At 35.5% G+C, this 17,756-nt stretch overlaps 1 protein-coding gene across 2 annotated transcripts in view; it reads right to left on the bottom strand.

Moving 5' to 3' along the window:
• LOC145673783 (adenylate cyclase type 2-like) overlaps positions 1-17,756 on the bottom strand; it is a 1,485,668-nt gene that overhangs the window by 890,237 nt on the left and 577,675 nt on the right. For both annotated transcript variants that reach the window (XM_081743538.1, XM_081743539.1), the window contains exon 9: positions 6,516-6,665. In XM_081743538.1, the coding sequence (XP_081599664.1) occupies positions 6,516-6,665 (150 nt within the window). The remainder of the gene's footprint in view (positions 1-6,515; positions 6,666-17,756) is intronic.

Genomic DNA, 17,756 nt, shown 5'->3' with positions numbered 1-17,756 from the left:
GACCGATTTACAATGTTAAAATTCAAAATTTCAATCTTAAATTACTCGAAATGTACTCAACATTTTAACTCAAACGAGATATGTGTATTTCTGTGTACCTTAAATACATTGTTTGAAAGTGTCACAGTGATAGATAGGGCCAAAGGGATGAGCAAGGTGGCGGAAACAACATTGGTCTAAGTCAGTTTTTTTCTTCTTATAGTTATCAATCATACAAGTACAACCACTTCTACAGCCTGACCTACTTAACCCAGAGAGCTAAATAAGTCTTAAATTAATATATAACATTACCTAGGGTTAGGTAATGCTTATCTTAGTCTCTGGTTGATAGGTTAAGTGGTTCGGTAACTGTTCTCCAAAACATAGCTCTCCATTGAGATTTCTCTTGTTACTTCATATACATATCCTGCTTGTTATGCACCCGATACGCGGAGAGAGCCAGTGTGAGTTGCCTATAAGCAAGGATATTTCATCATAACTTTCTTATGAACTTTGAACTTTTATAGTCTTTTATAGACTTTTATAGACTTTTATAGTCTTTAATAGTGCAAAGACTAACACTATTGAAACACCATTATATATATATATATATATATATATATATATAATGTGTGTGTGTGTGTGACAAGGGATGAAGCATATACCCACCTAAAAATTAGCATTAACTCATTGGATATGTGCTATTAACCATAAACGTTAAAACATTTCGCTTCTCCAACACAAGTGGTTTGAGCTAGACACGCGTTCGATACATAGTGCGGCATTTTGAACGCAAGATGTCGCGTTTTTGAACATTTCGCATCTTTTCGTCACCTACTGATCAACATTCATTCCAAATTTGGTCTTCCTAGCTTCAGCAGTTTGGTATGCCTATCCTTTCGATATAGATTTTAAGCTGCCATCTTTGATTCAAGGTGGCCATAGATTTTCAATTAAGCTTTTGTTTACATTTTGACCCACCGTCATTTTGCACAGGGTTGTTGTAGAAAGTCGAGACTTGCTCCATCTTCTTCCATTTAACAACAACTTTCGAACGATGTGCTACTTAATCCCTCTTGCCCTTTCTAGTTGGACCCAACCTGATGCCCTGTGGAGGACCTGGGAGAAGACGTTTTAACTTATATCGTTGTACTTTCAAAATAATGCCACACTTCTTTTCCTGTTTTTACATTTGTCTCACCGTTTCCAATTTATAAGGGTGACCATGGACTTTTCAATTAAGGTTTTGTTTACATTTTGACCCGACGCTGATTTGCACAATGTTGTTGTATAGTCTAGACTTGCTCCATTTTCTTTCATTTTACAATAGCTTTCAAACGATGTGGGGACCCAGGGGCAAACTTTTTGACCTCAAAATGTTTGTTCTTGAAAATGATGGGATACATATTCACCGGGTATTTTATTTACCCAACCTTTTCCGAACAAATGACTTGGTGCAAACACAATTGTCTCAGCGGAGCAAATTCGTGTCCCTCCCTTGTTAGAAAGAAATTTCCCGAACAGGAGGAGTATGTATTTATACATGACAACAGTGCTATTCATACTTCTTGGCAGACATGAAAGTAGCTAAGTGAACATTCAAAGCTACTTGTATGGAATGAATCCAGTATCTGAAGATTTGCACCCAATTGAACATCCGTGGGCCTATATGGTGCAAGAATGGGAAAGGAGGCGTCAGGATAGAGATCAAGCGTTCCTTCGAAACCATGTTAAGGAACTATATCAACACTTTCGTGACACACCGTCTAATTACTTGAAACTTGTATCTAGTATTCCCTTTAGACTCGGAGAATTTATTGACTCTGGTTGTGATTACACGAAGTACTAGTGTGTTAAATTTGTGAAAACATTTGTTTAAGTTCCATTTACTTATTATATTTTCTCAAGAGAAAGACATTCGTTCTTCATCTGTGTTTACTTACTTATTAGGTCTAGTTATGATACAACGTAAGGAAATAGTATTTGTGAATTTACTTTGAACGTTCTTGAGAACACATTCATTTATTTTTTTTTTTTTTTTTACTCGTGTATCACTCCAAATATTACTTTCATTTCAGTTCATTAATGATTTTTTCACGCCACGAATGGAAGTATTGCTGCCTTATTTAATGATTTTGTTTCATTCGGTGTTTAATTCTTGTTACAAGTAATATCTCAATTCGGATGAATAAAGTACGTTATCTTAATTGACACTTCTTTATCTGAGTTCGAATTCGAGAAATGTGTAGTTTAATTTCTTTATTCATAGTGCAATAATAACATATATTAATTAAGTTTTACTTCTCACGAGTCCAGTCGATTAGTGAGAACTTAGATTCTACCTAGGAAAAACCAGTGGATTCTTTACGCAATGACAAGCGTAATATTCATTTTAGCTTTTCTTTATACTCCACAATAATGAACCAATACCTTGAATTGGTTAAAAAATAATGCAATGACGAGTTTATTAAGGCCTTTCGTTCCGTACAGGACATGAAATAAAGTAAGGCAATACACGTGCGAATATGTATGTAATATTTCGAATTATCAAACTCTTATTATTGGGTCTCAGTTGAGAAGAAAGGGTGAAAGTGAAAGAGCAAAGATATACAACAAACTACTTAATATTTACTCTCATTGTAATTGTGTATATTTTATTTTGGAGGAAGTATTGTGTACCTAAAATACTTTTAGTTGGTAATATGTTTCTACTTTTCGATTCGAACTTGAATGTTTAACACTAGTAATGGATGTTTAGGCTACAGCGATATCATGACTGTTTACATGGCCCTCTTGCTCAACTTGTTCCCAAATATCATGCACTTCTTCTGTGATTAGTTGCCCACTACAAGAAATATCTTGGAGATCGAAATTTCCAGGACTAAAGCTACTGTTTCACTGATTTTTCTGTCTATGTTTCTTGCTTGAAGTGCTTAAATATCTGCAGTCAACTAAAAACAAACCTGTAGAGAGTTACAATGGCCTTTGGTAGAGGCTAATATCAGGTGCTAAGAGTCGGTGAGTTCCCAAGCCATGTGAGTTCGTAATGGACGATATTAAGAGAGAGAGAGAGAGAGATTGAAAGAGAGAGAGAGAGGAAGAGAGAGAGAGAGATTGAAAGCGAGAGAGAAAGGGTCGAATAGAAGAACAGGGAAGGATACATTCACGTATGCAAGGTTAGAAATGGAGATGCAAATGATGGGACAGCATTCATATTCTGAGGAAAATAGTGATTTCTTCAAATATAGGAATCATAGTTTCACACTCGAACCTGTATCACACCTGTAGATGTAGAATTCAGGTGGAAAACTCTATTTGCGAAGCATCATATGATTGCACAGTTAGAGAAAGATTTTAAGGTATGGAAAATGAAGATTTAAAGAAAGTCAGAGCTTCCGGAGGAGGGCTTCGAAACAAGGACTTCTCGGTTATGAAGCTGCGACGTTAAACATTCAACCACGGAGTAGCTTACTTGATAAACCCTGTTCTCCCATATCTCACGAACGTCAACGCTTTCGAGGCATGAAGATTAGGAATATACTCTTATTTCTATTAGGGATAGTTACTCAAAGAGATGTTGCAATGTGTCGAGAAAACAATGTTTGAGGTGCATGGCAGGCGAGAAAGTTCAATGTCTCAAATATCACAAGGTCACAAGTAAACATTCTCACCCAACAATCGGGAATCTAAACATGGTATATACTGTATATTCGTAAAGCACTAAACAGGAATAGACATGAACGTGTCGTCCGGACATCCGAATCAAACCTAGTCCATTCGATAAACATAGCAAACATATGTTCATGCACAAAAAATTAGGTGTCATGGACAACGGGGTAATCCGCTGGGGCCCATTGACCCTGTTAGTGTAAAGAAAATCGTAGACTCGAAGTGAAATAGCTATTGCATCAACACTGTTAATTGGAAAGTCATCGTTTCTAGTTCATTCTCTTCAGCATGAAAAAAGTTTTCCAAAGGTGTTATGTATTGGGGCCCATAACGTAATTGAACAAGAAAAATTGGGAGAATGTCGGGCAAAGTCCCTCCAGAAATTCCTCCCATCAACTTTGGAGCCCTCTGGTGTGGCCTCGGGTAAAAATCAATCCAAATATATCTTAAATATGTTATGGGGACAAGAAATGAATGTATTAAGTTTTGTATTGATAGACGGAATAGATATGAGGGAAAAGTTTGTATACCAATACACGCCTATTCTGTCTAGCAATACAAAACTTGATACAAAGATTTCTTATCGCCTATAGTATTTTTCGAGATACACTGGGATTGTATGCTTTTACCCGGGGACACTTCAGAGGGGTCCAAAGTTGACGGGAGGGATTTCTGGAGAGATTTTCCTAGACATTCTCCCAATTTTTCCTGTTCAAGTACGTTATGTGCCTCAACACATAACACCTCTGGAAAGCTTGTTTCATGCCGAAGAGAATGAACTATAAACCATGACTTTCCAATGAACAGTGTTGAAGCAATAACTATTTCACTGCGAGTCTACGATTTTCTTTATACTAACAAGGTCAATGGTACCCACTGACTTACTCCATTGTCCATGGCAGCTAATTTTTTGTGCATGAACATATCTTTGTTATGTCTATCGAATGGACTAGGTTTGATTCGGATGTCCGGATGATAGGTTCATGTCCTTTCGTTGTGTTAGATTAGTAAAAATTCAGATCTGATAAAAGGATATAAGAGTTAGAAGGATGTAAAGCTAACATTGTAATCTATGGGAAATCTTGTTTTCACACTAGTCTCAACTTTTTACAAGCTCTTCTGCTGGTCTAGAGGGTAGCGCGTCTGTCTTTGTGAACGTGGTCCCGAGTTCGATTCCCGGTGGATATTTGTAAAATTTTAATTCCACAATCATTCACTTGTATAAACATCATTTAGCATATAAGGAATAATCCGTGAAAGTAAAACTATAAATTTTTATTTCTCGAACTTCTTATTATATCTTCGACTGAGAAAGTCTGATTGGTATACCTCACAAAATCACAACTTTTCTCAGAATATCAATGTAGTCCGATAATTTGTTTCTCCAATTCTAACCTTGCAAATGTGAATGTGTCCGTTTCTGTTCCCACATTTGAATCTCACTTCTCCTCTCTCAATGTCGTCCGCCACGAATTCACATGACATTGCATCAAATCTCCGACTATTTGTACCAGATGTAAGCGGTCTACCGATGGGTAATCGTGCCTCTCTATAGATTTGTTGTTAAAAGGCTGCGTTTATTTAGGCGATTCAAACAGGAAACATAGTCTAGAAAATAGTAAAACAAGAACTAAAAATAGATATATAAAATAGTCAAAATAGACATAACATACATCGAAAGTGCTCAGGAACTATAGGATTACATTACTGGGGAAGAAAGTAGTTGCTGGGGGAAAAAGAAAATCAAACACTGAAGAACACCCATTTCTTTCAGTGGTTTGTAAGTAAATGCATTGAGGCGAAATTATCTCTGAATTTACATCACAGAACAATGAGTTGACGATGACTGCATTGGACATTTGCAGGTTTACTGAAATAAATTGTAAAATTTAGCAAGTTTTTTTTTTTTTTTTTTGAAAGTTTACTAGCCTTCACGCCGCAATACTTTATATTCGATTGAGAGAATTCCAATATTTGCGCACTTACTAGCCTCAATTATCAGCTCTCGTGCCGTGTGAACTTTGTGATGGACAAACACCGTACCCGTGGGTTTTCTCGGGGTTCTCCCGTTTCCTCCCACTTTCTTCATTCCACCATTTCACTCATCTCTCATCATCACTGTCTTCATTAGCCTAACCGGCATAATCGTGGGACGTAAAACTTAAAGATTTCATTTCATTTCATTTTTCAATTATCAGCTATGAAATGATGTTAGACTGAACCCGCAGCTGCTGATAAACTTTGGGTTTTGGGACATCACTTCATGTGCAAAAGGATAACTACATTTTAGACAACGTGATATTTTGTTATTTCCACTAATGTAAAGAGCTATTCTCAAGAAAGGCCGTTACTTATGATAAAAATAAATCTTTCAGTCATTTGAGAGTTTATTAGTATTACGCATTTCTTCATGCGTGTTTCATAGGGAAGCACATTTTGTAAGGAGATTGCCTTACCTTAACTTTAGGTATCTAACTAAACTACTGGGTAATGGAAAATATTAAGAAATAAAAAAAAAATAGAAGAAACAGAATCTTGTTCAAAAACGCACTGAAAAGCAGAAAATGAGAACATTTTAGACGAAAACAACAGGCTTTGAAACGGAAGAAAACGCAAAAAAATGAAAGTTATTTTTTAAGAAGAAACATGAACCAACTTCAAGAAAGGTACTAAAAGGCAAAAATATTAATAACACTAAAAAAGAGACAATAATAATAATAATAATAATAATAATAATAATAATAATAATAATAATAATAGCAGCTTATTTCTAGTTCGTATGTTACAAAATATTATTCTTTTAAGGTGACCAAGTAAAATATATAAAAGTAACAAACTATACTATGCATTATAAATAGTACACTGACCCTGGGGAACCTGTTTGTTCCATTCTGTTGGCAATATCCACGTCCCGTGACCAGATGTCGAATTGCCATTTACAAACACCAAGAAGTCCACTTAATATCTTTCCTGAATGAACGCCAATCCGCATATCGATATTTACATTTCGGCTATTCCTACAAGTAAAAAGAATAATTTACCTTTTCAAATTTGTAAGATTAAGGACAAACTTATACATTAGTTGCAAATACACTATTATGAATACACTCAGAACTTCGTCATAAATTGAATAGCCGCATATTAGCACCTATTAGTAACGTGTTTCGTACACGCTAAAAACAGCATTGTGAAGTGTTTTCAATTTAGTAAACGAATTATTTAATACGCACTTTCAATAATTCTACGTATATAATTATCCAAAAACATCACTAAACATTTATTATCGTCTGGCAGTATAGCAATGATAATCTAAATAATAGAAGGACACGTAGTGTGTAACCTGTAAGAGCTGTAAGCTTGTAGCACTGAATTAGTGTGTTAAACACCTCACCATTGTTCGTGGTGTGTCAGAAGTATGACGTGCGGCTGGGTAGAATAGAGGCGTCTGTTAAAGTGAGCAGACGGTGATGATACTACATGGGAGACTTGGAATTTCTAAGAGACCAAATTGTAAATTCATGTCTCTTAGAAACTCCCCGCCTTATGCAGAGTCGTTTTGATGTATGATTAACGTCATACTAGAGGCCTTACTTTTGCAGGAAACATATGTTAGTCGAACTCTTTAGTATAGCACTAATCACGTGTCAGAACGACTCTGCATAAGGCCTTCCAAGTCTAGTAGATTTGCAAAGTAGATGGTGCAAGTCTAAGTTGACCAGTGTGATAGGCGTGCCAGAGTAAATGTTCCCAAAGCGATGGCAACCTACAGAACCAATGAAAAATATTATCGGCAAAGGGAATACAGAAGAGAAGCCTGAGTAAGAAGAATTCCAGAGAAAAGCTAGGAGTACAGGTTGGAATATCTAATGAATACTTGACTACCATAAGATATTGGCAGAGAAAAGGATATACTTAATTTAAAAGACTAACGGAGAGAGAACCAATAGAAGATATTAAAGTACAAAAAGGAAACAATTAAGAAATGAAGAAAATAAAACTACTGGAAAAGAAGAAACTTACGAAACCAAACGGAGTCAAGAATTTAATAAAAAATACTGAAAATGACCAACATCTTGTTAAATAAATTCAGGCGATAAAAGAAATTGTGAAACCGGCTAATAAACTAAACACGAGGCCAGCCGAAAAAGTATCTGACTATGGAAAGCCAATGCATTGACTAGGTTACGTTGTCCTCATTCCATTTAAACAAGTTCACTTCTGCTTTAACACATCAAGTTTGGTGGTTCTTTCACTGCTCGGAAGACACTTGAAATCCCGCATTGGGAAATGCTACGAGAGCAGACGTCGTGTTGCACTGGATCTCCTCTCCGCTGAGGAAACGAGTTCTTCTTCTGGTATCTTTTGATTTTTGGGAACATCCAAAAGTATCATGAACCGATATCTGTAGATAAGGGAACTTGAGGAAGCATCAAAGTTTTGTGCGAAAACATCGGCCCTGTGATCCGCATGACTGGAATTAACTAGGAGCAGTCTTCCGGACTTTTGAGTTCCTCAGAACTTGTCATTTCGGACTAAGAGCGGTAAGTAGTTGATGGAAAATGTCTAAAGAAAACCTCTTTGTATCAATGCATCCTTCATGTTCGTACTAGTGATGTATCCATTGCCACGGAAATCCAAACAAGGAAAGAAAGAAAGAAAGAAAATAAAACACAATCAACGTATGCTTTGATTTTGCTACGCATCTGTGGAACATTTTTGCTTTCCGTAACACTTGTCAGGCGTGGCAAGGTCGAAAGTACACACTGAGTCGATTGAGATTACGTTTTTTGTCATATACGTACTTCCACGTCTTGACCATTTAAGATCAGCGCCACAGAAGAATGCCTAACGTAACAACCCTTTACAATAGCAGACGCAGGTGAAGGTAACGCCACCTGCAGGCTAAAGACATCATGAACCTCATTTCCGATTTGCAAAATTTTCAACCTTGCCCATGTAGTTTCCCTAAAGTCAAAGAAGCTCGAAAAGTTTCCAACAGGCCTTGTAAGTAAATCATTTGCAAGAACAGTACTAGACAAACAATGAAAAAATCTAAATTTAAAATTTACAATGTAGAATTCAATTTTCGTAATTGAAAAGCTCCACAATATGAATTAAGAGTAATATACTCCAATGAAGAAGGGAAAAACCTGTTAGGTAGTTAAATGCTACATTACAGGGACTTTGGGCTATTTATCCACTTTTAAAGAAGTAACTGAAAGAAGTATGTAATAAATTGTATGGGTTGTCTGAAGCCAGACGCAAATTCGCCCTTCTGGAAACAGGGACTTATTGACGAACTACCGCCAAAGCAAATATTATATATAAAAATGGTTTGTTTTGGTTATATAATATCCACATAAAACAGAAAAAAAGAATAATAATTATATTCAAATTCAATAATACTATTATCAGTTGAGCTGTCTGGAACCAGAGTGAACTTTTAAGATTTTCGCCGCTTTCTAAATTTAAGAATAAAAACACTTGCGTTTCACATATTCCACACTAAACCATATGCTACAACAAACTGAGTGTAAAACTTGACACAATAGTCATGTGAAGCTCATTTCCCAAAGACAGCAACTCGTGTCAAGTAATCAGTTCTTTCCATAAGAACCAACTTCCCAAAGCAATAGAAAAAGGTAGTTCGGTTCGGCTTCAGATGGCTCATGAAACATCATGATGGGTTTGCAATGTAAGGATCACCGAGTGTATCACTTCATAATCTCCGAGTAAAAGCATAAAGACAACTAGTACAAAAAATAAAAAGAGCTCAATTTTTCCCCTAATGTAGGACATAATATTTCTGCCCTGTTTAAAACATTTGGTAATTTTCATGAAATTTTAGAAGGTATATGTTACAAAGGTGATTTTGTGGTGTCAGCTTCCTTCAAAAGAAAGACTGAAAAATTAATACAATTGAAGACTTTGGGGCAAAACCAAGTCCAAAAAGTCAAAAAAGTGAATGGGTAAAGGAAGTAGTTTCACAAGGGTTTCTGGTCATAAGATTTTCTTCAGACTCGGCTCATATATATACTAAACCAAAAATAAATCGACATGCGTGTTTTTTTTTTTTTGTTTCTTTCGGAAAATAATTTCACGGGAGCAAGGGGACTCTTTTCAAAAAAGGGCCTCCTTGAATAAAAAGGGCCACTTTAAAGAAACGAAACTCTGCCGATGCAAAGATGACTTCAAAGTAGGATATACGTGTTTTGTCGTTTTTGCAAGAAAAGTGTTGCAAGGGAAATGCTCCCCTTCAAAATGCAAAGGACTCAGCACAACCTTTATGGAAATTGGATTTCGGTAAATTTGCTTGAAACCGTGATATATAATGTAGATATTGTGTTCATAAGAAAAAGTGTCAATGGGAACAACCACAAATCACTGGGAGTTTTGCCACTACATGACCATTAAAAAAAAACAGCCAAAGACAACGACATTCTGTATTTCGGTAAAAACGACTGAAACCATGATATGTTGTAGATATTGTGAACCTGAGAATAAGTTTTAATGCCCATAATCACCAATAACTAATCGTTTGACCACTATGAGACCACTTTTTTGAAAGCAGCCAAAGATAGTGATATTCTGAATTTCGATGAAAATGACTGAAACTGTGATATGTTGTAGATATTGTGATCCTCAGAAAAAATCTCAATAAGCACAATCACCAATCACTGACCGTTTGGACACTACAGGGTAGTTTCTTTTTTTAAACAGAAAGTAACGTTATTCTGGATTTCGGTGGAATTGATTGAAACCGAAATATGTTGTAGATATTGTGACACTGAGGAAAAGCCATAATGGATACAACTACCACACACTGACCGTTTGACCATTGCCAGGCCGCTTTTTTTGAAAGCAACCGAAGATAGTGATATTCTGGATTTCGGTCAAAATGACAGAAACCGTGATGTGTTGTAGATATTGTCATCCTGGAAAAAAGTTCAATGGACACAACCACAAATCACTAATCGTTTGGTCCTACAGGGCTACTTTCTTGAAAACAGCATAGTATAACGATGTTCTGGATTTCAGTAAGATAGAAAAATAAAATGAAATGAAATTTTTGAGTTTTACGTCCAGCGGTTATGCGATATGCTAAAGGAGACGCTGATGATGAGAAATGAATGAAATAGTGGAATGGAGAAAGTGGGAGGAAACGGGAGAACTCCGAGGAAAACCACTCACACGGTGTTTGTCCACCACAAAGTTCACTTGGCGAGGGCTGGGATCAAACCCGGAACCTCGGTAAGATTGAGTAAGACTAAGATATATTGTAGATCTTCTCATCATGAGAAAAAGTCTTAATGGACACAACCATCGAATTATGACCTTTTGGCCACTACAGGTCCAGATTTTAAAAAGAGAAGGATATAACGATATCTTTGATTTAGGTGTAAATGAATGAAACTGTAGTATGTTGTAGATGTCGTGATTCTGAGAAAAAATGTCTAGGACAGGGATGCAAATAAACAACAAAAGTTTACTCGTCCATGATAAAACCTACTAGCCAACATGCCACAATAGAAATAATTTACTTACCTTCGGTATGATATTAAATACCCACCCGCACTAAATATCCACTCGCCCTGAGCGAGTGGGCGAGTGGTTATTTACATCCCTGGTCTAGGGCTACCCAGGTTTCTCCTTTGTCACGCAAGATGAACATCTTAATGTTGTCTATGCTAATATAATGTTGGCCGCTACTCTCCCCATTCCTTTTCCAGGTTGTGGGATAGGACTTTGGAGTGTTTCATACAATTCTTCCAAAATTCCAAAGTATCCTTATCTTCTGTTGTTTTAAAAAGTGGGGCCTCGTAGTGCCAAATGGTCACTGATTGGTTTTTGTGTTCCTTAAGACTTTTTGACAGGATCACAATATCTACAACATATCAGAGTTTCAAGCAATTACACCTAAATCCAGAATACCGTTACCTCCTTTTCGTTTAAAAACGTGACCCTATAGTGGCCAGTCAGTGATAGGTGGTTGTGCTTCTTGACACTTTTTTTCAGGATCATAATAACTACAATATATATATATATATATCACGGTTTCAGGCAATTTCACCGAAATCCAGAATAACCGTCTGCTGTTTTGAAAAAAGTAAGCCTGTAATAGCCAAACGGTCAGTGATTTGTGGTTGTGCCCATTGAGACCTTTTCTCAAGAACGCCATATCTACAACATATCACAGTTGCAAGCAAGTTAACCGAAATCCAATTTCCGTAAGAATTTTGCGGGGTCCTTTGTAATTTCAAGAGGGCATTGTCCCTGCAGCCCTTTTCTCGCGAAAACGACAAAATCCGTATTTGCTACTTTGAAGTCATCTTTGCATCGGCAAAGTTTCGTTTCTTTAAAATGGCCCTTTTAATCAAAGGGGCCCTTTTCTGGAAAGAGTCCCTTTGCCCCCTTAACCTATTTTCCGAAAGAAACAAAAATAAATACGTGACGATTTATTTTCGATCTAGTATATATGTTCCAAGTTTGAAGAAAATAGGATGAGGAGAAACCTTTCTTAACTTTACACTTTCACTTTTTGGACTTACGGGTTTTTGCCCCAAAGTTTTCAATTCTCAGGAAATTAGAAAAATGATGGTCAAAAAACAGACCAATACTGTCAACCATTGAAAAAAAAATACCACAGCCGGGGATATGAAAACGGAACAATATGTGATGAAACTATTGAATACCTTTCTGTTAATGATACTTCAAATACAACTTTAGAAGATTAAGTATAATGAAGAATGATGTACGTTTTTGTGGAGATCAACAAACAAAGGAACCCATTTCCTGGGAGTCCTTATGACTCTTTTACAAACAGCAAAAGAAGATATGAAATAGAAGTTAAGATAATAATTAAACAAAAATATGTATAATGAAAATAAATCAAACCTTCAGGTAGTGACAAGGAATACACATAAAGCAATGTCGTGTGAAGGTCAATAAGAATTAGATTAAATAAAATTATAGCTTTAAAAATAACATAGTAATAAATAATAAAATTAAATGAAATACAAATAAATAAATAAAAATAAATTATAATGAACAAATCCTGAAATGAAATATTTTCAGATTTAATGTATGTAAGTGTTGTTGTGTTCTGTTTATGTTTGTGTAATATTGTATTGTAATGAGAAGGGCAAATAAAAAAAGAACGTTTTTAACACAGAAAGAAGTAACAAAAAAGAACATAGCGATGATAAACAGTTCTAGAACAAAAGAGGAAGCAATAAAAAATTATGCTTAGATACAGGCAGCAGAAAAGGAATTAAATAAATGTAGTGAAGAATGTACGTGTAGTGTGAATCACAACAAAAGAAATGGTTCTTCTATTAATAGCAAATATAAATGAAAATTATTAAATAAGGTCTTTACACAGAGGGTAGAAAATAAATCACTTTTAAAAATAGAAATGTAGAGGTGAGCAACAAGGAAATAATGATAGCCAAGGTTTTTTTTCCATTTATTAATGTGTCATTTTCAATCTCTTTTCAGTCTTTTCTCTTTCTAGGTACTTTTAATGTATTATTTTATTGTAGTTAATAAAGTAATAAATAAAATTATATAAAAATATAAAAGTAAAAAAACGCATATTAGAACAAAGAATAAAAAATAATTCAATTTCAAGGTGTAATAACATAAAAGTGAAGAATCCCTTAAATATATCAGCGAAGACTAATGCTAGACAGAATGGAAATCTCAATGATAGAAACCGGAAGGATTGAAGAAAATTGTCTACAGAGTTTATAAAGCGAAAGTAGCAAAATTTACTGTGGAAATTAATCAGGATCGAAAACAACTTGTAGAGACAATCACAGTGAAATGTGATTTAAATTGGAAGTCCTAGGTTAGGTTACAAATTCTGGCGAAGAAAGTGATGCCCATAAATAAAGTCCCCGAAGACTGGAAACGAATAATATGTATTCTCTTTAATTTTATTACAATAATACCAAATTTTCATGTATGGTGGAAATCCAAAAATGGTTATTATCTGGATTATATCCTCATGAGTGTGAGAATTGGGTTATTGGTGTTGGGGGTTTAATGGGCGCAGTAGTCTAAAGGAGCGATAATCCAAAATAAGACAATGATACCTAGCACCTAACAAACACAAATACGATTAGGCAATAGCAGTAAAGAATAAATGAAGACCACAGGGGAGAAAGGAGGTAAGTCAAGAAAGGGTTGAAAATTACTTAATAGCTGAGTTATTTAGTTTTAAAGGTGTAATTTACATAGACCAAATCCCTTAGTAAGAAGAATTATAGTCACTGAAAATTTTAATGATAAAGATTTCACGTACAGGGGAAGGAGGTAAGTCAGTGGAAAACAGGGGGAAAGGGGGCAAGTCAGGTTAGGAAAGTTACTTCATGACTGTTTTATCGCCAGCAAAATGTGACAACGCTGAATTCTTTTCTTAGAAAAGCTATTGGTTTGTGCACGTTGTATTCCATTGTTAAACTGTTCATTCTTCTGAAGCCTAATGAACCTCAAACGTGGATGTTACTAAAAGTTGCATTCGTTGCTTCGGCGCTGAGGACGATGTGAAGCTTTTTAACAGCTACTTGAGATTGTACTACAGTGTCTGGTCGCATCTTCACAGCTTAAACGTATTTTTTGTGAATAGCGTCTGAGCACAATGAATGAAAGTGACGAGAGCTGTGTATATTAACTCAAGGTAGTAAGAAGAGGAAGAGATGTGGTCGGATAAAGGATCCTCACAAGAAACTTCGGGCTCAAACGCACAAGATCGGTGAATTATGTAATTGATAATTGAAATGTTTCAATATTATTGATGTAGAACAAATAAATAAACTTATCACTGAGTTTAATAACTTGCAATGTTGGGGAAACAGAGTTTCCATTTAAGTGGTCTATTTACAACACGTGATACCAAACAAAGGAAACCTGAAGAAAATGCAAATCTAAGAGATACGAATTTCAAGTACAAAGTCAGGCTTATGTACGAATTAATGGCTGTGTAAAAGAAATAATAGTACGTCCAAAAGATTTCCGGTTTCTTCATGGTATTTCTAAGAAAAGACATGAGAATATCCCAAAAAGCCATAAAACTAATAAAGAAATAGAGCACGTTGTCAGAGGAAACATGGCAATAGATACAATAAATTGCTCTCAGAAACTGAAAAGCTTATTATTGATCACATACCCGCATTTAAATGCCCTAAAAGTCATTACAGAAAAAAAAAAAGCATAAGATATACTTACCCGAAGAGCTAAACATTTCTAAATGCGTATAATATGCTCACAGAAAAAAATACCACATCAAAGTGTAACATGAAACTTACCGCACCATATTCAATCTAAGTTTAACATTTCCTTCGGATACCCCAGAAGTACCAGAATACCTGTAGTACCAGAAAAGAATTATCTGCACATAAGTAATCACTCATATCTCAATTAGGTTCTGCAGATGAAGAACTGAAGCATGACATCCAGAAGAAATTCAAGGACATAGAAACTCCCCACCAGGTTCACATCAGGAAAGCACAAACATTCAATGAGCGGGAGAAACACGCGAGACATAGAAGAAGGAATGATCAACGGATGGAATCTATTTCCATTTTCTGTGACTAAGCAAAAGGACAAAATAAAAATTACACTATTTTCCGATATTTGCAGTATGTTGTTCATGAGACGAAACGTCTGCAATCAGTTATTGTCACATTTCTAATCCGGAAGTATTCATTCATCGATTTCGGCAAGGATATGGGGTTAATAAAAAAAACTGTTAGGCCAGCTATACACTATAGGATAAATCCTAGGAAATCTCTCACGATTTGCCCTAAAGTCAAAACCCCAACGTGTATGGAATCAGATTGCATGTTATTTCCTACGTTCTGAACGAATCTATGATATTTCTCTTGTTTAGAGCACACTCTATTTCGGAAAGAAAATTCGTAAAATTTCGCTTTAAGCGACATTAGGTGAGAGAAAGTCAAAACAAAACAACTGAAAACGCAACTGATGAATTACCTTGTATTCGTGCAACTTTACTTTCGACGCAAAACTCCAAATAGTTGTTGAAAGATTGTAAGTTATCACTAATTTCCTTCTCATTGTTTCCTAAATGATTTACGTTGAGCGATATGAAAATATTTCACATGGCATATATAAAACTCAAGGGGACTATTAAAAGCAATTGTAGTAAAACTACAATTTGTTTACGATTTGCGTACAAATGCGGGGGCCGGATGTGGAGTATAAAAGCTATAGTCAAAAACGACAAAGCAAGCTGTGCTAGGTGGCCTCTGAAAAGCACAAATGCTGTCTAACGGAGTCACAGCAAGGGGAAGCAGGGGCCCAAACGTCAGTGAGGGGGTGCGTCCGTAGGAAGAAGGCGCGTCAGCTAAGCTAGTGAAAACTAGTGGATTTTGACAGTGATTCCAATTTGAATAGCATTTGTCATAATATCATGGTAGTAGCGCTCCACTTATAAACATAAATTATAGCATCAGTAAACGATGTAGAAATGCACTAGTGGTGGAAAATAGTATCACCGTCATCTTTCATATACACTCACTTAGATAAATGTTTCGCAGAAGAGGTCCAGAAGTACGCAAAATACAAAATGTACAGGAGAAATGGAAGATGCAAGTACTTAGACCCAACACAACCTAACCAAAACTAACCTAATGAAACTAAATTAACTTAAACTAACCTAATATTAATAGAAATAAGCTAAATTCTGTAACTTTTTGAAAATTATCCTGGACCTCTATACTAATATAATCTAACATAACACAACCTAACCGAAACTTAGCTGAACCAATCTAAACTAATGTGAACAGAAACTACCGAATTTTTATCACTTCTTAGATAATTAGCTGGACCCTTTCTGCTAATCACTGTCACTCAGTTATTTTATCCGTCGTAAAATATTTATAATGATTTTACACTAGTAACCCTACACTTGTAAACATAAAATACTGGTGTATTACTTTGTATTTAATTCTGTTACCTGCAGAAATTTGTTCTTTATAAATATGTCTTTTCATACAATGTATTGCATTTTACTTGTAAATCTTCTAAAATGTGGTGCGCCAAAAGTACATCGGCACCCTTCTGACTTTTATACTTTTTTATTTTATTTTTAGAGGTATCCAATTTCACAATATAGCATTTGATATTAATATCAGTAGGGTGTGCAGTGTAGTTAGCATAGTAATTCTTCAATTTTGTATTTTCATTAAATAGAATTATATCATAATATTGATAAATATCATTCGGTCAGACAGGAAAAATCTTCACGTGTATGGCGCGAAATGGTAGAATTTCCTACGAGATATGTCATAACATTTTTCCGAAGACAAATCGTCAGACATTTCCTAGGATTTATCTCGTACTGTATAGGTGGACTTACTAAATTTCCTAAAGACTGGATTGCAGTGTTCCAAAGGGCACGTGTCAAATCGGAACACTTTGTAGTTGTAGAAGTGGATGACAGAATGATCAGAGACTGGAGCGGATTCCTTGGAACTATTACCTCAGGAAATGACTCATTCCAACTAAATCAATTACGGAGGTGAAAGTTGATGTAGTCCATCCCAGCCTTATCATGCATAGAGAACACTCCAATGCAACACGGACTTCCACAGTACTACGCAGAAATTAAAAACAGAGAGATGGTGTACCTGTTCTGCTAAGTAATGAATTTGTACACCCTCCCAGAACTTACGAAGGATTTCTACAAATAACACAGAAAAGTTCCAAGATCTTCAGGAATTGAAAGTGTTCTGCTCAAGAGAAGCTCAAGTACACTACGTAAGCAATTCACATGGACGTAAGACGCAGAAACAATGACAACAGCACTGACTAAACTTTATAAAGTGAATTTGTTTACCGTCTCATAATTCTAAAAGACTTACATGAAGAAATTATCTCGCATTTCTATAAATTTTGCATTGTTATTGAATGAAACTTTTCGATGTTTCATTTTCAGGCACAGATAAATATGCTTGTTTCATAATACATGTCATAAACACATACATAAATAAGAATAAAATATCATTCGATTTTACAATTTAGATTTGCAATGTGTAAATTATAAGAAAAAACTGAATTGCCTTCTTTCCCTCTTGTAGTCT

The sequence above is a fragment of the Thermobia domestica genome, chromosome 17 (genome assembly GCF_964235325.1).
Source record: "Thermobia domestica chromosome 17, izTheDome1.hap1.1, whole genome shotgun sequence".
Lineage (NCBI taxonomy): Eukaryota > Metazoa > Arthropoda > Insecta > Zygentoma > Lepismatidae > Thermobia > Thermobia domestica.
This window is presented reverse-complemented; position numbering and strand designations above follow the sequence as displayed.